At 38.6% G+C, this 22671-nt stretch overlaps 2 protein-coding genes across 2 annotated transcripts; both read right to left on the bottom strand.

Moving 5' to 3' along the window:
* Window positions 1-4941: 4941 nt before the first annotated feature.
* Window positions 4942-15393, bottom strand: LOC143188939 (unconventional myosin-IXa). The gene is made up of 14 exons (XM_076393493.1): window positions 15275-15393; window positions 14893-15194; window positions 14193-14807; window positions 13810-14108; window positions 13489-13748; window positions 13104-13411; window positions 12687-13024; window positions 12530-12590; window positions 11265-11591; window positions 9194-10117; window positions 9040-9120; window positions 6708-8962; window positions 5294-6304; window positions 4942-5207 (listed from the first exon to the last, which is right to left on the bottom strand). Exons 2-14 carry the CDS (start codon window positions 15183-15185, stop codon window positions 5110-5112), a joined length of 6870 nt encoding a protein of 2289 aa, XP_076249608.1. The 5' UTR covers window positions 15186-15194; window positions 15275-15393; the 3' UTR covers window positions 4942-5109.
* Window positions 15394-16146: 753 nt separating this feature from the next.
* LOC143177355 (uncharacterized) lies at window positions 16147-17698 on the bottom strand. The gene is made up of 4 exons (XM_076375230.1): window positions 17688-17698; window positions 17487-17634; window positions 16961-17445; window positions 16147-16176 (listed from the first exon to the last, which is right to left on the bottom strand). The coding sequence occupies exons 1-3, from the start codon at window positions 17696-17698 to the stop codon at window positions 17149-17151; spliced, it is 456 nt and encodes a 151-aa protein (XP_076231345.1). The 3' UTR covers window positions 16147-16176; window positions 16961-17148.
* Between the last annotated feature and the right edge of the window lie 4973 nt (window positions 17699-22671).

Here is a 22671-nt window from a genome sequence, read left to right as displayed (position 1 = left end):
ACGCCCTCGAGTTCCCAGAGACCTGTGTCGACCTTTCTCGACGAGTTTCTCTACGCGCGACGCTCGCAAAGCGAAAGGAGACGCGCGTGCTGTCGGCGTTCGACGCGAAAGTGCGCCGTTCACCGAGCCGAGCGAGCAAGGTAGGCTTCCTCGGGGACAGCAAACTCGCTGTCAGACCTATAACTGTAATAAGCGTATTTCAAGAATTCGGCCAAAACGGAAAGATCCTTTCCTTCGAGTTTCCTATCTACGACAGCGTCGCTTCGCCCTCGTCCTTCGCTAGTCGCGGCTTCTCCTTGCTCGATCCCTCGGATTAGGAGAGGTAGGTCGACGCAGGTCTGAATTCCAGTCCCATGAACGGGCGCAACCAAACCGCGAGAGGCGGTGAGAAACGTCGTGAACCGCGATCTCGAAGACAAAAATATAGAATGGAGTTGTGAGGATCGTCGGCGTGGTTAGCGCACACGACGAAGCTAATTAGGACTTTTCGGGGGAGGGCGATATTGTCATGAAGAGTTTCTCGTTTGTCGCGCTACCTTATCGCCTATGTACATACCGCGTTCCCAAAGCTCGCCAGAACGGAAATCTCAAAGCTTATTGGATGACGATCCGCCCCTTTCGCTCCATTCGTCTCGGCTCGAATTATTTGATTCTCATTATTCGCGATTCTGACGCTCTCCGCGGAGATCAATTATGGACGAAGAGCGATTAATTACGTCGGTCACCGGTTGGATCCTCCCCGAGTGTTCGCTCGTGAATTATTCGGATCCGCGACGAACACAGATTTCCGATGTGATGAGATTTTCGCTCTGATCGCGAGAACGAAGGGACCGTCGAGGAAAACGTTTTTCGCGCGCGGGTCACGTTGGATTCCTTCGGACCTCGCTCGCGTTTCTTACAGCGATCGAGAATTAATTGATGACAGTTTTGTGCGCTCGATACCCGCGCGAAGCACCTTGTTTTTTGTTGCAACAGTAGAAGCGTATAATTGCGTTCGCGTGAAACGATAATTTATAGATCAACGATTAGCTCTTACTTATTAGAGTGCGAGGAGACTGGGCCAACAGCGGCGCAGCGGAGTCTCCCTAAACGATTTAACACGTCTACTAATACTCACGGCCATTCTCTAATAAATTTCTCGAGGAAAAACAGAAACATGGTTTACGGGCGACGTGAAAGAATCGACGATTCAACAACAGATGAAACCGACAACAGACTAGTCGAAACAAAAATCAACCTCAGTCGACCACCAACTCGGGAACGGCTCGACGAAACAATGAACAAAGACAAGTTCGAAACCACTTTAAGACACTTGGGACTGAAATCAACAGTAACACTTTCAGTACGAAGAATTGTTTAACGCTAATCAATGAATCTCCTCGTGTACCCTATCGATCAAAATTCTGGATACGCCTACGTTTCTTGAAAGAATTTTTCATTCTGACTCACGACCTCTGAAACTTATTGTTTCAGGTTTATTCTGGGGCAAACTACTCCAGCTGTGCCAGTGAATCACTGATGCTTGACTGCGAACGTTCAAGATTTCAATGACTCTTAATGGACGACGAAGGAGCGAGCTCAATGCCAGAAATGGATAAATACGCGACCAAGAATCGCTGCATGTAATGAGTTCTATCACGTTCCTTATCGATATAAAAATTAACAGATATCTTCTTAATTAATATGCACCCCAAATTTTCACGCGATAGTGTACACATATGTTTTTTTTAAATATCGAAACTCCGAACAGTTCAAAAGGACGGTGTAGAAAGAACGAAGAACTGCTTCGACATCGACGAGAAACCATCAGGCTCCTATCCTTTCAGATCGTTGCAGGCCCAATACCCTTTCAACAATTCAATTGTAATTTGAATACTAAAAAACATGTAATTTTGGAGGAAAACACGTAGAACAAAACGTTAGCTATCTAACTATACTCTAATATCTCTCGGTAAAAGATCGATCAACCGTAAAACGAAGAATCTCAATCCGCTTCGCGCTTCGAACACTATTCCGGATGACCGAAGGTGTGCTTAAAAAGAAGAGAACGACACACAGAACACGGATACGGACATTTAAAAACAGCCGTTGTTAATCGATCATTCTAAAACGAACGTAACACGAACACGGGCTGCCCTATTTTAATCAAAGCCACGCGAACACCGTCAATATTTATAGTAGCAGCAAAAAATTTTCTCAAAAATAAACACTGGAGAGGAATATTGTACCAACAATCTAAAAAAAGGAAAGGTTGAAGGATTTCGATGGATGCGATACCTATGTAAAATCAAACGTAAAATCCGAATTTGTTGGACTACAACATTGACTTTGATGAAAACAAGCATGTGTCAAAAGTTAGATTTGATGGAAGATGCATACGGTTGCATATGGATTCCTTCATGGATGGAAATCGATCGGATATTTCAAACGCTATTTTTTAAAAGGAATCGTTCAGGAAAAGATGAAATAATCGAGTTACTTCATATTTCCTGCGCTATCAAAAAATATATATGATTCTATTTAAAAAATGTAGAAATTTGAAAAGTCCATCTATAAAGAGAATATACAGCGCTTCGTGCTTGGAAACGTTTGTTGACACAGATTTTGGACCATTAGGGTTGACTTGATTAAAATGGGCCACCCCGTATATAAACTTCGCAAGTCTAGAGAAGAATAGAACGCTTTGGAAGAACGAGTCACGCGCCCTTTTCCGAATTTCCCGGCTTAAACGCTAAGTTACATGGATAAAAGTCACGCGCGACCCAGTCACGAGTATAATTTCGACACAAGAGAAATTCGATTCGGACCGAATCGTTTTCGAATTGTTCGTTTCGCGGCGGTAAAAGAAATTTGTACAGCTTGGGGCGCAGTGTCGTAAAAATTCTCTTTTTTTCCGTCGAACGAATCCTCTGTTGCGGTTGTCCCATGAAATTTCGAGGGTGCGATCGAGCGACCACGGAGAGAAAAACCGAAAAAGGAAAACGAAATTTCGGTGAAAATGTGCACGCTCGCTGGTCTTAATTGCGAGCTATCAACGACGCAAAGATCATTACCGATGAATGAAGGTACACTGGAAATTATCTCCCCAAAAGGGGTGACTTGCGCCAGTAATTAACAAATAAAAATGCGAGGCTCTTTAAATTGCGCGAATGCGTGATGAAATTGCCGCGAAATTGAAACGCTTTACGGTCGAATTAAAATTAAAGCGACGGGATCAAATAAAAATGGAAAAGAGGAAATTTCGTTTAAATACTGAATTGCGTCGAGAATTATATTACGCTTTAACTGCCTCCGTGAAATAAATATACAGTTTAAAAAATAATGGATCCACCATGCGAACAAAAATTCCCACTTGGCGAGCCGCGATTCCGAAATTTCTAATTTTAGCGTTTCGCTCCAACGGTTCCCTGACCCATCCACCGCGAATTGTTAGCCATCCGAGGCTGGCACGAGGATGCGCGAAAGGAAAATAGAAGAACCAGACACTACAGGGTGTATTAAAAACCTGGCGGTGGGGAAAGATGAACATAAAGAAAGCGAAAACTAAAAAAAAGAGCGCTGGAGGGGAGACCCTAAAACGAAATCGCCATAAATCTCAAGTAAAAAAAAAACCGTTTGCTTAGATCTGTGTGCACAAAATCTCTGTATATACATAAGTATTCGTACATATACATGTATCTATGTAAATGTCCTCCGGACGTACATATATATATATATACGTTATATACGTGTTTGTCGGACGCATTTGCATATATATATGTATATGTTTATAAATGAGGGTCTCTGCATGAAATGAGTTATCCTAAGTAAAAGTCGATTCGAAGGAAACGAAAAGAGAAAATTAACAGGCCCTGTGTGATTGTATGTATATGTGTGTGTGTGTATAAGTATATAGATACATTATCGACAAGTAGGCGTGTGTGAGCCTGATACGCGACGAATATCGACAGTAGAAATATAATCTTGGTAACGTCTCTCGTAAAGTTAACAATAATATAACAGATTATTACGAGATACTCATAATCGATTGTATAATAATATGTACAGAAGCTACATTTTGGTTTCCTCTTTTCCCACTTTCGCACGAACCAAACCAAACGAACCTTTCCCCTGCGTAAAGAATCAGCGATTCGTTAACCATCTACCGACGCGCGAGTATTCTATAAAATAGTCAACGAAATGCACAGTAAGAACGAAACCTGATCAGGTGTACCCCTTCGTCCTTGTTCGGACTTCGATCGTTCCACATCTGTCCCCTTATCATCCCCCTAACAAAGGATATATGAATACATTCGCTGCTAGACCAGTGATTGTCAAAAAAATTGGTAGACTTATGAGATACGCATTCGTTTTCGTTTAAGGAAAAAGAGTTACTTTCATGACTTACACAACAGTCTATAAAATCTGTAAAAAAGTGGAGACTCGATCAACCAGGAGGATCATTTTTCCCCTCAAAAAAATATGAGCAGAACGAGATTCAAATATGACTAAATACTCGTAACAGGAACCAATATCTATTTTTTTTTTCTTTCAGAAGATAACCACGACCCATATGTACTGCAACTTCTACCTTTCACGTCGATCGTACAGAGAAATGAAATATGACAGACTGAAATGAGAGAGATATCCTACGGCAGAGTAACTGCGACTTAAAGCGCGGTTTCGATGAATCTTTCTCTCTAAACACCTAGCCTGATTGACAGTCTTCGATAAGAGGAATGCACTCCGAGAGAAAAATAGATTATAAAACGAATATTTAGTACATTTTCACGTGAAGCTGTACATGCTCGCGTATTTTTTTATCTTGATCGTTCCTTTAGAAACCCTCTGAAAGCTTTGCGACAGAGTGAAAAAAATATATATATGTATATATGTATATATATACGTGTGTGTGTACGTTTGATCGGATTATCAGCTTAACTTCGCGTGGAACAAATTACTAGAACCTACCTAGTGTCGTGTGTACTACTTATTTAAATTACTAGCGGCTTGCCGATGAGACCAGAAGTAAGACTCGTCGATTCGCTGCCGTCAGTCGACGCTGTCACAGCGCGTGTCATGTTGCTACGCTTATCGATCATCCGTCGTGGTAACGTTTTCCGTCGATGGTCATACCATTACCATGTCCTCATCGACACTGATGATCGTAGGAAATGCATTGTCCGCGGAACTCTGCCTCTGAACTGGTTTCTTTCTCACCAGCCCGTCTGTTCACAAACACAGAAAGCACAGAAACAAGTAGATATATCATTCCTGGATTGTTGCAAGAATTAACAAAAATAAAATCACTCACCAGCAGAGGATGGAAGAAGGTCATCGAGAGACCCATCATCCAAGTCCGTGGCAGACAGAAGTAGGTCGTCGTCCGAGGATGCTCTCGTCAGACTGGGTAGAGTCGAAGTCAGTAGGGCTTTTTCCTTCTGAATTTCCTGTATGTGATCAACAAGTAACGCCTCTTCCTCATCGCCTCGGTCTCTGTCCCGATCCGCGGTTCCTCCTCGCGCCGCCGCGCTTGGGGTCACCGCGTTCAATTCTTCTGGACTGAAAATTTTTGAAGATCGCAGGCTGGACAAGCGATGAGTCGCCGTGTGACAAGCAGACTCGAGAGTATTTATGTCGGCCAACGTTGCTCTCACGACCCTCAGCTTCTCCTGCACGATCGTCTCGACGCAACAGGTCTGTCGGCCGACGTCTTGCAACGAGTCCTGAGCAGGCAGTGTCCTGTTCGTTCTTAGAATGCACGGGGCGAAGACTATAGCGAGGGCCGACGGAGACATTCGATTGTCAACTTCGTGAAGCGCCACTCTCGCCAGATGAACGATCAGCCGTTCCATCAGATCGAAGTTAGGCTTCGGCAGCTTCTTCAGAATGGCGAAGAGCGTGCTGATTCTGTCGCGGGGGTCTGTCAAATTAGCAGCGTGCAGAAAGTCGTCGTAATACTCGAAGGTTAGCAGCGGCTCAGGCATATCCCGAAAGAAGCTCTTCAATACTGCCGCGAGCACGTGCACTTGGTAATTTTCAAAGTCCACTTTTTCCAAATCACCCTCATCCATTTTCTGTTTTAACTCTTTCACTTTAGAACTAACACCACTCTTCCGGTATATCCCTTCGGTATAGAGACCATGCATCTCTATGGTTGTAATCAGTCGGTCTACCACTAACGGCACTTTGCCGTCACCACAGTCCAATTTGTATAAAGGTACACCAAACACTTTCCGTGAGTTCATTTCGTGCAACGAGGCTTCCTTTCCGCATTCTGCCGATGCTTTTGTGTAGCATTTCTTGTGACATGTTAATTTGCAATCTAAACATAAATTTATAGACGAATAAAGTTGATGATGATGAAGGAGAGATATAAAATAAAGAGTTCTGGATTAGGGGGGTGTCTAGAAGAGGCTATAGCTCTGGATCTCATCCTTTAACGGGCCTTGTTTTCTAGTATACTAAAATAAATTTCTGCAAATACTTACTTGAGAAAGAAACTATTTACGATTTAGTAACAGCTTTCTACAAAAGTCATATTTACTATGAAGCTTCGGAGTGTACTTTAGCTCAAGGATTAAAAACAGTTATCCTTTAATAAAATCCTCTCAGAAAGTAGGGAATATTTGAGTAGAGTATCAACCCCCCCAGTCACGAGCTTCACAAAGCCTTAATCCGGCCTTAAACTTTAATCCCAAAAATAAACATAAAATTTGAATACTTACTCTGACAGACGAGTCCTCGTTCGATAGGCCACATGAAGAAAGACGTGCAGACTTCGCAAGCTGTAGGTATATTTATGATAGTCAACTGGAACATGTGATTACCGTGTCGTGTCGGCTCCTCCTGTTTCCGCTTCTTTTCTTTCTTACGCTTACTTTTACTCTGTTTCTCTGGAGCTTCAGTCTTGACTAGCGTCATAAATTCGTTCATGAACCCTCTAAACGCGTTCACTCCCATTGTCACGGGAAAATCTTCACTGGTGTTCTCTTGCTTGCAAACTGTTTGCATCACGTGCAAGAAGTTCGCTATCAGATCGGTGTATTTGATGTTACCCTCGACACCTTGCTGAATGGCGACGCTGTAAGTGATCACCAAATCGTCTTTGAATTTACGCAAAGCCTGCTTAAACACGCGATCCACTTCGCTCGGTTTCCTGCCTTCCTCTTGTCCCTCCATTATATAAATCTTCTTCGTAATGAAATCCTGCATGAGAGCCAATTCCTTCGCGTCGGATATAATTTTATCCGTGCTGTCGGAGAAAGCGGAAGTACCTGTCAAACTGAATTTCGGTGCGACCGTTTGTTTCGAGGCGTCGTACGGTGTACGCGGCGGTTTCCTGTTTTTCCGTCTTCCCGGAGTGTTCGCCAGCTCGCAGGGCATCTTAAGTACTCCGCCATTCTGGATACACTTGACGTGGTACAAACGTTTGCAATCGATACACTTGTATCCTTGCGTCACGAACGCGTCCATCTTCTCGTGGCAGCAAACGCACACGTCGTCTTTGGCAAATCTTGCTATCTTTCTGAAACGATGACCAGCTAAGGTGAAAACCTTTCCATTCCGGTCTTGCCATTCTAACAGGTTCATTCCAGGTGCGAGTTTCAAATCATTGGGACTCGTATCGGTGCCAGGCTTGTCTTCGCTAAGCCCTGATATTTTAGTAGCTGGATCTGAATTCCTTCTTCTTAACTCAAGACTCGTTATAGCGTTGGATCTCATACGTTTACCAGGTTGCTGAGTTTTGGACGCGGATTCGTTTTTATTCACGGGCCAGTCTGTCACCGATCGCGAAGGAGTGTCGTGTGGACTATTATCTTTTCGTGTCCACACACTCGAGGATTTGTTTAAGTCACTTTCTTTAATTGTACCAAGGAACAGGCTCTTCGATTCTCCACTATTTGACTCTGACACGCTTTCGCCCATGGAGCGGCAATGAAATTCTCGGGAGGGTCGATTTCTTCTTGCGCTTCTGACAGGAACGTCTGGCTCGCATTTTTCGTTTGGTCGTGAGTTCTTCTCCTTAGGTGATCCTTTTAGTAAAGGACTCTTCAAGACATTCTCATCGTTCATAACATCTAGTTTCATAGATGTATCACCTTCAGAATTTTGTCTTCTCAAGTAACTGTAATCTTTCGCGTCTTTTCCGTGACCATATGTCTGGTCACGTCTGATGGGCGAAGGTGGAACATTTTCTATGCGATCACTTGGTACACTATTATCACTCAATCTACGTTGTTCCCTACCCGAAGAGCTTTCCATATGAACGAAACGTTCGTTTGGATCCAGCTTCACGTTGTAATTCGATGCTTCGTTTGGCTTTCCATGCTGTTCGAATATATTATCTGTGATGTTTCTATAGTAGGAGACATTAGGAGAACGAGTCAACGTCGACTTCTGTGGGCCAGACATTAAGTAGTCGTTATAGCTAATGGACGAAAAATCTGCTCTACGACGCCAGACGTCTGAATTAGGACTTTGGGTTAAGTTTAAGTTAGACTGATCGTATTTAATTTCTCGTGGACTTGGGAATGGCGGAGCGGTGTTAAACACTGGTGGAGCACTTTGCACAGAACTTGGGACCTCTGTGTCTGTTTCTCCGTCGCTATATCCCGTCGATGAACTGTCTGCTCGTTTACTACTAACAGACGACAATCGACTGGAAGCATTTACCAGGTTTGTATTTACTGTGACTGTAGGAGACTGATCGCCACGTTTCGTTCTAGTGCTAGGTACAGGTTTGCAGCAGGAATTTTCTTGACTCTCAGAACTGTTTACACTGACTTGAGATTCATAGCTCCTTAAACTAGTCAAGCTTTCCAAACTGCTTTTACGTTCGTTGAATTCTTCAGAAGAGTATGGTTCTGTATTCTTCAAAATTGTATTAGATTCGTGCAATATTCTTGTATTTGATATACCCTTGCGTTTAGCGTATGTCATACTCGTGTCGATACCGCTGTCTCGAATTATATTATCCGTTCTGCAAATTAATATATTATCATAGATATATGTTTAAAGAAATACATGAATCAAAGAAAAATTAGTTTTATTATTTACCTTGCTGATGTAAGACGACTTTGAGGTTCGATCTTGCGAAAAGTAGTATAATCCAGCAACGTGTGATCTTCAGTGAGTGATCTAAGTAATAAACAGAAATAGTTATTTAATAATTCCATGCATAAGTAGAATAATTATATTTATAAATACTTACTCGTCACTTCCCCTAAGCTTGGAATATACTCTGCTGTTATCATACGCAAGTTCTTTTTGGTCTTGATTTTCTCTATAATCTCCAATTTTATCAGTCATCAGCTTTTTTCGTCTCTTCAGTTCTATGAAAGCCTTTCTTGCGTTATTACCTCTAACGTGAGCTTGGAAGGTAATTATACAAGATTTAAGTTTCTTGTACCAGCTGTACTGTTTGTATGCCCTCCAGGCAGACTGAATGTGAATCGCAGCATCAATTTTGGCGCGTAAAGAATGAGCTAGCCTTTGGGCAATAACCATTCTCCAAAACGACTGTATTTGTACGACTGCATTTCGTAGTCTCAGGAACTTCCTTCTTTCCAGACAAGCACGGAACCATTTTTGTATAGTTGTAATGCTTGTAATAATTTGCTGATGCAATTCTATATCCAATTTAATTTTTTCTGATTCTCTTAAAAATACTTTAGTTGTCCCAAGTTGGTAATTGTCTCTATTAAGATTCAGTGTCAGCAAGAAGTCTCTAACATCTGACTGTGAACTTAACAAACCCTTAGGTAACAACATTCTATACAATTGGATAAATTCTTCGTACGTTAATCTGACATTAAATCCAGCCTGTCTAATCCGTACTGTTTCTAGCATTCCTGTATATCTTAATTGTCGTTGCACAGTTTCCTCGTCAAACTCGTTTGGTACTTTGTTTGCATTACTTTTAATGCACCTAATGAAGAAAGGATTTGCTTGATTCAGGGTGTCCATAAGACTGTGCAAACTTTGTTGGAATTGTGCAGAAACTGTCATAGGTTGTTTCCTAGCTTTTCCGGGTCCTGTGCCATAACTCTGCGTTCTTCCAGCAAGCGTTTTCACAGTCTGAAGATTTTTTAAACCCTTCTTACCACGTTCTCTTGGTCGAAATGATTTGTTTTTCCTGTAAAAGCGGTAAAATGCAGTCCGTTAGTAGGAAGTAATAATTCAGAGATTCCTTTTCCCATTTTTTTTAAATCCTTATTAAAAAACACACGGAAGAAAATGTACGCAGGCTTCTCTAATATGTTGTATGTATTTTTTATTTAGATGAGTAATTTATCAATTTTACTATTACTTTAATATTACTAATGTATGCAATGAAAAAATAGGAAAAGGAGAGTATGTAATTTTTAAAGTGATACGAATAGCATTGCAAATATATTTAATAAACGTTCTATAGAGTAAGTAGCAAACATTTAGCAGAATGTTATTATCATTCATATGACTATATTATGACAGCAAATGTAAGAAGCATGTGATAATAGAGTTAATTGTTCACAGAAATAGACGTTAATTGAATTTAAAACATCTTCAATAGTGAGTAAAAAATACAATTTAGTTTACTGCGCTAGATAAATGCATAAATAATGTAAACTATTTATATTAATAAGCCATTTACATATTTTATGAAGTATTAAGTTTAGAAGATAATTTTTTATTAAGAGCTAAATGGACAGATTAGTCTTATTTCTTAAACCTTTTAAACATATTATGAATCGTGCAGTTAGTAACGTAGGATTTTTTGGATTGAATCTTTTTTACTGCTTTGAACGGCATAAAATACAAATTAACCCACTATTGAGTGTACGGATAAAAGTGTACAACTTCAAATGACTATCATTCGTTTCTAACTGGTGCTTAATCTTACATTTAAATTAATTGTAAATGGGCTAATTTATATTTTTAAGAGAACTACTAATGTGAAAAAAACATGCATCAATTATAACTGACAGTATAACAGAAAACCACTAAATGTGAGTACTAAAAATGACAAAGGATAATGATCGTGAATGTTATGAAACACCAAACAAAATGAAATGTATGATACAGTTTAAAAAACTTGGTAAAATAATGAATATTTGTAGAAAGCTGTGATGTTTTTGCAGGGGAAGACCATTAATTTCCTATTGAAATGCTGTTACCTATGAAAAAAGAAATCCTTCACCAAGAATCACTATAGAGCACACACTACCTTCATTGTAGAGCAGTGAATTTTTGTAGCTTAAATTACAACGTTATTGAAAATTAAGTGATTGTTGTTTACATACATGACTATTTGATTAGCGCGTTCCATGACGTTTGCTTCGTCTTTTGGAAGCACCCTCTCTAGCGGAGTGTGAGTATCTCGTCTGAATTTATTATTACTATGAGGCTGGTCTTCCCTGCCCCTTATTAAGTAACCCTTCATGGTCGTTACGTTTGACGGGTGTTGCGTTTGATTAATGTTTCGAAATTGTGGCCACGACAATCGGTTGTTGTTAACATTGTCGTTGTTTTCGAGTTGTATGGAAGATAATGTGGTAGTGGGTATAGTTGATGGTATACAGACACTGCGCTGCTTCTGATAGCTTGGTGGACGATTATGTTTGTGCGAACTGAAAAAGTCTCTCATGCTTAGTTTTTAAATATTTCTTTAAGCAACTACAAACTAATTATATAGTTTATTATGAAATATATAGCTTGATCCTTAATTTGGTGACATCTGAGTAAAAAAAAAAAATTATATTCGGAATTTATCTTGTAACTCCAATGAAACACGATTTTTAATGATTCGTATGAATTGTATAAATAAAAATTTATCGTTGCGTTGTTAATCATGCTTGAGAATAATAGCAAGTAAAGTTGTACATCATCAAATGATAGAATGTAATTGTATGGTAAAAGTTATGAAGATTGCACTCTAATCACACTTAATACAGAAGGTGCATACATAGAATTCTAAACAATATTTTTAACACACAAAACCGGAAAAATAATATGGATTTACAAGTTCATGTGGCTTTTATGTTGGCTGCTAATAAACTGAGATTCAGATTTCGTGTATTTTTAATGTAATCGTGTTATAAATCTGCAAATAAACTTTGTAAATCCATAAGACATCTTAGCCTAAAAGAATGTAACGTTTGCCAAATGACACATACAGTGGATCAAAAGACCACTTACGCGATTCGGTTAATAGTTAGATTGACGGTCGACAACGTCACAAGATGGCTACAGGGACAAAAGACATGTGGCCAATGTAAATATAATTAATTGCTTTAGTTGTAAAACACATAGGAACTTCTTCAGCTTGATGCAAATATTATTAACGCACAACGTTGATTTAGACTTTATAGGGTGAAATATAATATACAGATCAAACATATTCAAAAAACAAGCGCAACAACATCGGCATTTGTTTATCACGATCATTATTATTTAACTAATAAATGTTGCTCTATCATGAGTATACAAGCATTTAAACTTTTTTCGAGTCACCCTTTTATCAGAGCAAAAATAATATAGAAAATTAAATAGAATATATAATGAATACCTTATCAGATTCTCGTTCGGTGTCCTATACCTATTTTGTACAGATGTTTTTGTACCATCAGCTGAAACATAAAAACATTGGAACGTGATTATTATTGATTATTATTGATTGAAACAATATGCCATTACGATGTATGTACAAACTATAGATACTCTACCTCGACCATGTCTGTGAGCTCGACCAGCTTCTTGAAAAGCGAAATGAGCCCGAAAAAAGGCTCGAAGTATCGCCCATCTGAATACTGCAACTGGATCTGCACCCACTAATTCTCGAACGAAAGCAAGGGATGAATTTTTCAATACACCAACCACACCGTCTGGTCGCATTAAATCCAGATTCTTTTCTCTCATATTAGCAGCTTGATACTTGACAGCTCCTGCGTAATGACGTACAACAAAGGCTGCTTCTCGTCGTTGTGGTGCCTCATAAAATGGATTGTCTTTATGTACTGAATTAAATTTTTGCAGCAGTGTTTCATTCGTTGCACCCGGAAAGCTGTCACAAATATTTTCAATATTTAATAAAACAAAACACTGATTGCCTTTTTTTAACAAAGATAAAACAAAGTACCTACTTGCACTGATCATCTAACAGGCAAAGAAGGCCATTCGGTTTTCCTTCTATTAAATTTAAACAGCCTGAATTATCACTGTATCCTATGTCTGTCCATCTAATCCCCTGTTTTCTATACTCTCGTTGTTCATATTGAAAAACATGTTGATTGAAATAATGTTGCAATTGTTCATTTGCATAATTTATACATAATTGTTCAAAGCTGTTGCATGTTTTAAAATCTTCGAAACCAAAAATATCTAATACACCTATACTATTGCCTTGGTGATCTCTTAGGGTGTCCTTCTTCGAAAGTAAAGCATGATTGACCTGAAAAAAGAAATATATCATTGTATGTTTGTATGAATTTGTAATGTACATTAAAAAGGAAAGGAACTGCATTTTACCTGAAGTACAATCCAATCAAATAGAGCTCCATACAGACATTTGGCCATAGCATCTCGTGCCGCAATTGCTTCTGGAAGCCTATAGTTGATAACTAAAGTTTCCCCAGAAGCTCTTGCACGTTTGGCAGTGAGTGCAGCCAAAAGAGTTTCTTGTTTCACTCTAAGCAGTTCAGATATCAATGCAACCACTTCAGGATTCTTAACTCCTACAGCTTCGTCATGGTGATGATAGGATTTTCTAGGTTGAAACTCAACATTACCTGAAATGTAGAAAAATGGTTAGTTTAATGTAAAAGCTATCAAAGTGAATTGACTAGTCACCGAGTAGAAGAACGGCTGACAAAACTGCGAAGAGTCGTCTTTGTTTTTCTGGCGTGAATCCAACCATTTCCATAGATTGTTTCAGTCTTGAGAATTCGTGTCGTTCATCAATATTTTCAAGTCCGTAACAGCCACTTTTATTTAAATAATTATAACGATCACAATTTTCTAAATGCAGGAGTTGTTTCTCTTGTTCACTTGCTCCAGCCAAGAGATAATAAAAGACATGGTAATTTCTTTCATTTCTTCCTTGGGAAACTATTCTTGATTTCTCCAAGAGATACTTTTGTACAACAGCCCTAATAATTTCATAAATAGAGTTCAATGATTCAGCACAAAATTTCATGAAAATTTTTAAATCATCTTTATAAACAAAACCTTACCCATGCACCATGCCATTTTCCTTGTAGTTTACTTGTATGAATTTGCCGAAACGACTACTATTGTTATTGTGTGCAGTTTTCGCATTTCCAAATGCTTCTAAGACTGGACCAGCACTGAGTATTGTCTGTTCAACACCACTACCATGCGAGCCTTTTTGACTAAGGGCTGTCAAATGATGCAGTAGAAAATTTGTTGATTCCGTTTTCCCCGATCCGCTCTCACCGCTGATAACAATGCATTGATTCCTTTTTTCTTTAAGCATACAGTGATACGCTGCATCAGCTATGGCAAATATATGTGGTGGTATGTCTGGCCCCAATCTTCTATTTTGGTATAATTTTACATATTTCGGATTGTAGATAGGATAAAATTTAAATGGATTCAATGCAATTAATATACTGCCAACATAAGTGTATATGTTCCCTGCTAAAAACCTAGCTCGAAGATTATCCAACAATGTTTGCTCATTAAGGTCTGGAAGTTGACACAGATCTGGATATTCCTTGTCTCTTGGCTGGTATAAGAATCTATTAAAATAATCTTTTAGGAGTTGCGGATCCATAGGAAATCTACTATCCGACCACAAATCTGGTTGTTTCTTCCGCAAATAAAACCTAAAGCAAAAAACATTGTAAGTTAAAAACAACATTAAGATGCACCGTATTATTATATAAATAATCTAATGAATTGTCTATTCACCTGTAGTATTCTTGTTGTGCAGCATTTCTGGGCCATAATAACATAAGTGCTACAGGGCACTCAGTTGGCCCAAGTCTTCTTTCCTTACATTCTTGCCCAACAGAGTTTCCTACTACTTCTGCTAATTCATAACCGTTGGAAGCAGAAGCATCAAGTAATCCAAGTCTCTCAATAATGCATTCCACTATCTCAGCTGATGAAGTATGTTTTGTAGCTTTAATTGAAAGTGCTTCATATTCTGGGCTCCATTCACCCACAAATACTTGCACTACTCCTGAACCACTGCTGTCCATTTTTTAACCCTATGAGAGTATTAAATAGATAAAACTAAAAAATTCCAAAGTTGATATTTACAGTTCTCTCTATTATTAACTAATATTACCTTGTTATTGATAGGGTTAACAAAGTTGTCCTCTGTCATCCATGCAGGATTTCAAATGTATCGTTTCTCCTTTTTTTTGTTTTTCAATAATGTACAGCCATTGATGCAAATGTTTAAAATAACTTTTATACATTTTGTTTAAAAGCGTTCACTATTACAGCCTTGCTGATTACTGGATTTATTTACAAGTATAGTTTACATTAATTTATGTAATTTAGTTTTGTCAAATGCACTCAAAATTATCCAGTATTCACAAACTAAAAAATCTTATATATATATATATCATGTCAAATCTTACACATGTATTGGTTCAACAAAATAAAAATTTTTTAGTATTACTTTTATTTCAGTGCACAGTATACAGAAATAGTAAAGTGTTTCCAAATCTTTCTTAAAGCTTCCCTTTAAATTCATTATTCAATTTGATCAATAGGACAGAATACTCTAGAGTATTGTTATCATCTGTTCATATATCTTTTGTTTTTAGCATAATAAAAATAGAGTCAATAAAATTATTTTGCTCTTTTTTAAATTTATATATTCAGTCAATTTTATAGATCCTTGATGATTTTGTTCTTTAGTAGTTAGAGTATTTTGAATTCACAGAATCGTGCATTTAATTCAGGTATCATGTATTTAAGACTGAACGCTTCGCTAAACCTTTCTGACAGCCATTATATTTTATCATGACATTCGCTATATTAGTTGAAAAGAATGTAGGTGTGCTATTGTTGGCAGGCAGTAACTCAGTTTCCCTACTGAGACAATAATCCAAGGTTTTCAATGCTTTATAAACATTCTGACATCCCTTGAGTATTTCAATACATTTATTGCAAAAGATTACAGATGTATTTGCACTCGTACCTATTATAAAACTTTTGTGCATTAAGGAAGTATCTTATCTGAAAAAGAAAGATACATGACACATCAGTGGTCAGCATCAACTGTTGTGTTATAGAAATAACATCACTGTTATACTTTTTATTATACAATCTATTCGCTTATGAATAAGCAATAAATTTTTACTGTAAACAAAATCATATGTTCGATATTCTAGATTAAAAAATTCGCTGATACAGAACAGCTATTTATTTTAACTGCAGAAATGAATCATTTGTCAAATACTGTTAAACAAACATAATTACGTACTTGATCTTCCCCATGATTCAACCCTTTTCCCAAAGAAAAATTATCTTTCTTTATCTTTCTGACTTCTTTACGTCTACTATACGATGATCGAATTTAAAAATATCCACGAACGTTCCCTCATCTTTACCGGTAATTTTCTCTATTAACGAATACCGTATTTATCGCGTCATGAAGCAAAGAGACAATACAGAACGATATTCGGAATAATCTCGAGTGAACGGTAATTGTAACACATCGATCATTCGCTGGGTACACAAAGGATTGCGAAAAACGACACACGTTCCCAAGACACCGATTGCCTCGGACCTGACGGCTGACATTCGCAAGAAAACCGTCTTCTGACGCCGATTGGCGGGTCATGGACCATACCACCAATCAGCAGCGATCTGCGAGTGTGAACGTCAACAGAGAGTAAACCGGGCTTAAAGTCATCAGGAATTTCTCGTCCAGGCATGACACTGGTCGTTACGTATCATCGACAAAGAATGTAATGAAAACATGTAGGCCTACGCGTATGGGATACTGTCTTTCTATTACCTTCTTCGCCGACAACAAGATGCTCGATGTGACACATTCTCACGGATCACCAAGGCTCTCGCATACTTGGACATGCTTCCGCGGGCTTAGAATTTCACTGCGAACGCACTGCCGTCTGTTCACATTCCCTGCTTCTCTTCGCCCCGAATCCCTCGCTCGAGATATATTATCCTCTGTTTCGTGCACCGTTACGAAAACGTACCGTCGTGGAAACGATGCGCGCGACTTCCGAGCTCTCGCGCACTCGACACACACTGTCCCTCTGTTTTCTCGCGCTTAGAGAACACACGTACAATACGGGCGGATTGACACTTCAGTAAACAAGATCTACTGTCACCGATAGTTCCGCGCCAGCTCCCCCGTCGCCAGTCCACCTTCAAATCACACCGATATTCGCGGTTAATCGTGTTCCCGAATTGATAATCCCGATGACACGGATGACGGGCCCTTGCCCAGTTTATCGTCCTTCGTCTCCTCTCGGGATCCTGCGTCCCGATACGTCCACCATTTCGATTTTTCCGATCACGTGGTACGCAGCGACGATCCCGATTGGCCTGGCTCCCCTGACCACGTGACCAATCGCTACAGCACCAACTTCCATTGAGAGAGGAAGACTGCGTTTGGAGCTATCTGTTGATAGCTTCGCGAAACATTTTATACATCGTAAAAAGAGCCTCGTTTTTTTATGTTTATTTAATTTTATTTTCTAGTCACAGTGTGGATTTACGCAGCTGACATGTTATCCGAATGAGATATCAGGGATTATGAAAAGTCGTTTTGATTTTATCTGCTTGAAAGAAATGACTGCCGATGTGGCTGATATTTTATAGGTGCGATAAGAAAAATACGGATTACTCAAATATGTGAAGTCATGTAAGAAAGAATTTTTGCATTGTTTTGTAATAATAGATTACGTATTTTTTTTAAGGGTATCTTGTCGATAATGTAGTTTACGATGCGACATTTGCTTCCTATGTTATCGACGATATGGTGGTTAATTTGTAATCACTGATAATTACTTTCAATGTAATAGAATCCAGTAAAATATAGTATACTAGCAATGTCCTTTCTAAAAGCTAAGGAACTACAGTAAAGGTATGTCTATTTTTTAGTTTTCTTCGTATTATGTCGTTTTTATTTTCCTAGCATTGCTTCGCACGCAATCTCAACCTGAACACAAAATATTTACGATGCTGTAATCTGTACGAAACATCAGAAAAAAGTTATACGACCGTGTACAATGAAAAATCCAAAATATAATCAATTTTTCATATACTATGTGCTAAAAACTAGTCTGAAACACTTTCACTCGTAAATTGGTTACCTAATTGCCGGTCAAAATCTTCTGGTCTTAACAATAAACAGAAATTACACTGCACGTAATATTTCGTGCGTCCGAATCGAAAACACAAAAACGAGTAACAGTTCACGGTGCGTTAAATCGTAATATTCACATCGATCGATGAAATGCCGAGATTTGTTGACGTTCAACATCACTCTCGTGTTGTTTTTCCAACAACGTGCACGCTACATCGAGCTCTGAACGATCTTATGCATTTTTAAGCGGATCAATCGCGCTCAAAGGATATAGAGTATAGAGCTGCCAACATTCTACAAATCGGAATAACGATCACGAATTCGTTCTACGAACAGCAATAATATATCGTAATTTATACCGCGGCTAATTTGTTACCTGTTCCACCCGAAACTTTGTTGTCGAATCAGGACAATTCGTGTCTGGATTCTTAATCGGTTCAATTAACCAACGTTTATTAATGCAACGCGATTCTATGCATTCCTTCCACGTGCCGGGATAATGACATGTTGCCATGCGTATGTTGTGTTTGAAGTGTAATAAGCTATGGCAGCGATCTGATGCGACGCGAAATATATAATTCTGTCTCGTGCTCAATGAATCCGATTTTCTGGCTACAGTTTCCTCATATGTGCGACCTTTTCGGTATCGCGTTATACCGAAACAGGCGAATGTATTTCGTTATTGTTACAAAGTTATCTCGTTACTTCGCGCTATTCCGATACGTTCACGTGTATGATATGGTACACCATTGTGAGATACAAGTGCAATCGTGGCTTGTTCGCCAAACGAGCTTAAAGATAGTTATGTATAGCACAGTAATTAACGTATACGAAGTTTCGTTCTAAAATCATGACTAATGCTAACAACATATACGGCAATGGGTTTATGGAATTAACTGGAATTAAATGCAACAAATCTATGAGCTTCTATAGAATACGTGAAACAACTAGTATGTCGATTTCCTGCGTTTATTCAACGTTGCAGCAGTGATTCGTATTCGTTTGTGTAATATTTCGTAAGTATGGTACATATACTTTTGTAAGTAATTTTATTTACTACAAAGGAAGTAGTTTCTATATCAACTTATTTTTGTTTTGTTTTATAGATATCCTTAGGTAATCTGCATTGTTCAATGGAGCGATTGTCTTATTTTCATGTAGCAATAAATTGTCCTTATAGGGATAGAGATAATTCAACGTCGATCAATGATGAATAGACGTCATGACGTGACCGCGTCTCTCATTCAGATAGGAATCTAGGAATATAGTAATGGAATGTGACACATCCACAATTAATGGGTGACGTGTAACATAGAATTTCGGTATTGTCCTTCCCATCGTGTCTACATTAACGAAACTGGCCATTTAGCCAATCAATACGATTGAAGATATTAACACATATCGCAGTCCTTATCTCGATTGAGTGGAAAAAATGATTAATGAAATTTACTACGCTGTCAGACACATGCGATATTAATCATACTACATTATACTCTCATTTCTTGTTGTTCATTTGTATTGGTAGGATTATCCACTAATATTAGCAAAATATAAGGCATGTATGATTCCAGTATATTTATTTCAGTAGAATAAGCTCCAGAGAGTCTTATTCAGACAACGTCTGATATAGTAAAGCACAATAGAAGTTGTAGAGATCGAAAAATTTCAAAGTAAGATGTTCGACGATGTGGAACTCGAAGTAATGCATCTGAATACATTGAGATTCTATGAAACATCTGAAAGGTTTGCGTATCGAAATATCGTGATTTCTAGTCTACTTGAAATGAATTTTCGTAATTTTGATAACCTATGCATTGCCACCTACAATATTAGATGGTTTCAGATTAAACTCCCACGATCGCGATCCCTGTTTTATGAAATGGCACTAGTCATAGCGTCTCTCAAATGAGTTCTTTCCATCTCGACGTTCTTTGAACACATTCTACAGCCTCCAGCCTTCTCGAAATAGGCTCCCTCCATCCTGACGCCTACCTCTCTGTAACCTACGATCTCGAGAATCCTGGAAATGGATTCTCTTGATTTCATATCGCCAACGATCGTTGATGTCGTTCAATTAGGTATCTATGATCTCAAGTGTCCTCCTCCTGGGTTCCATGTATCTGAATACTTTGATATCATGTTGCTGATACCATGTTTCTCGAAACTTGGTCTAGTGTCTTCAAGGTTGACGGTTTTGTATTCTTGTTTGCTAAGTTCATCGGTATGGAATATTATATTTCTGCTATTAGTGAAGTCGAGAAAGGGTGATTTCTGAGAGCATTGATAATGCTAATGAAGTTCTTTTAGGAGAGATTACGTCAATCATTAAAATATTCATAGGAGATTTCATGGGGAGATTAAGTAGGTCGCAAAGAGTCGACACAGAGAGGGTAGGATTCAATTATGACGAAATCTAAGCGACTTTAGATCTCTCCTAGTGCCGTGGTATGTGTCTGGGATTGTGTTAGCAATTCCGTATGTGTCAGGGAGGATTTGTGTGGGTTGGATGTAGGCCAGATAGACCAAAGTGACTCCTGGTAGTTTATTTTTTCAAACAAGTTGAATTGGATTCTGGCGTATAAATATATTAAGGTGTGTTAAAGTGAACTTGTAAGTGTCAAAATATCCCCTACCGCGTATCTTTTCAATTCCCTTTCTAGTTTTTCAATTGTTTGTCGTATCCGATTACATAAAACTCGTTTTACAGTTTTCGAAAGTTTTATTAAAGATTCTACGTGGTTTATACAGGATAGCGTAGAACTAAACTATATAAAATCAAGTTTGTGTAGAACTGAAATCCTAATCCATTTAAATTGAATAAAACCTGGATTACGTATAACTCTTGTTTTATTTGCGTTATCATGTGAAACGTACAATACAAATATCACGTACATCTGGGTTGACATTTATTCTTAATCGTAACAGATACGGTTCGAGTTTTGGCTTTCAAATGAGGAGAATGTTTTGCAATATTTCCTTGAATTTACGAGGATTTCGGTGCATCGCCTATAAAATCTTGTACTCTATTTTACATTAATTTGAAACTACTAAATACGCTGAATGCGTATACGAGCACCATTTCTCTAATATAGTGTACCCAATTCACAGGGCAATATTGTGTACAACCACTAACAATCGAATTACTAGATAAAGCCGTAACAACACGAATACCCCATTTACGGAAAAGGCAACGTATCACAATGGAACCCAGGGAAATCAGTGGAAGAAACTTCGTTGGCAAAGTTTCGTCAAGTTGGATGAAGAAAATGAACGAAGCTCGGTTTCTATCGTGAGTTTCAGTCTTACAGAAGACCACTTGGAACATGTTCCGAATATTAATCATTTTCTTCGTGCAACTTTTCGCCTCTGATTCGTTATAACATCGTGCACAAGTTTTCGGTACAAAGTAGAAGGTCACTCTGTGCAAATAATTTCACGCTTACCATTGCAGATTAATAAATTTTTCTGTCAGATGAACCATGGATACCATAATTCACTGTTATCAGATGATCTCGTGAAAACGATCGTAATTCTTTCGACTCACGTTTAATCAAAGTGTAGGTATCACTCTTAACGATGCTCGTAATGCGATACGCGTATCGTCGGCCGTAAGGGGATAGTTTCGGATAAAAATAGAGAGAAATAAGACATCTCCAAGTGGCAGTCGGGGCACAAGGGGAACGTTTGTGTATTACGTCATTCTTGCACTTAGGGATGGAAGACGTGGGCGAATGATCAGATGTCGGGGCAGGAGTTGAGAGAGGATCCGGGTAAAATGGTTTTCGTGTGATGCCTGAAACGAGTGAAGCGACCACCAACACGACGCATTGAAAGCGAGCCACAAAAGTTCCGCTTTTCTTCGACCGTATACCGACTACTTTTCAGAAATACTTTCCTCGGCTCGGGCCGCGAGGTCCAGCCAGCCTGTTATATGGCTCGCAATGTATTTATGTACCGAGTTCACATAGGAACTTTATCCGCTTGGCTGGTCATTGTCTATAGACAGAGAATTATAAGAACTATGAATAGAACGGAGTCAAGAACTGAAAAATAAACGAACAAGACAGTACTCCGTGTATGTAGTCACTCCTAATTTATAATTGAAACCAGTTTCTTATAATGTGATGCAAAAAGGATGTACACATATTTTTTCGAAGTTAAAAAAATGTATTATTGATAAAACGGTAAGATAGAAATCTATTTCTAACTGTGGGTATTAAATTATTCTGTATTCTGTTCACATTGTCCTTATTTTTCCTCATAAAAAGTTAATTCATCAAAAATGAGCCATATAATACACTCCATTTGAATCAATGCGACATGTCACATATACATTATTTTATGTCCGTAACCTGTTGCTGGCATCGCAACATGCTTGAAATTCTTTTATTTGT

This window comes from Calliopsis andreniformis, chromosome 3 (genome assembly GCF_051401765.1).
Source record: "Calliopsis andreniformis isolate RMS-2024a chromosome 3, iyCalAndr_principal, whole genome shotgun sequence".
Lineage (NCBI taxonomy): Eukaryota > Metazoa > Arthropoda > Insecta > Hymenoptera > Andrenidae > Calliopsis > Calliopsis andreniformis.
The sequence above is the reverse complement of the archived record's forward strand: the minus strand, read 5'-3'. Positions and strand labels throughout refer to the sequence as shown.

Bases quoted from the DNA above. Each gene is read 5' to 3' on its own strand.
- LOC143188939 (XM_076393493.1), bottom strand. From the start codon at position 15,185: ATGGACAGCAGTGGTTCAGGAGTAGTGCAAGTATTTGTGGGTGAATGG. The intron at 13,025-13,103 runs GTAGGTACTTTG...TATTTGTGACAG, and splicing joins CTGTTAGATGATCAGTGCAA to CTTTCCGGGTGCAACGAATG. The intron at 11,592-12,529 runs GTATTCATTATA...AGACTTTTTCAG, and splicing joins CCGAACGAGAATCTGATAAG to TTCGCACAAACATAATCGTC.
- LOC143177355 (XM_076375230.1), bottom strand. The intron at 17,446-17,486 runs GTGATCGGAAAA...ATCGGGACGCAG, and splicing joins GGATCGTCGCTGCGTACCAC to GATCCCGAGAGGAGACGAAG.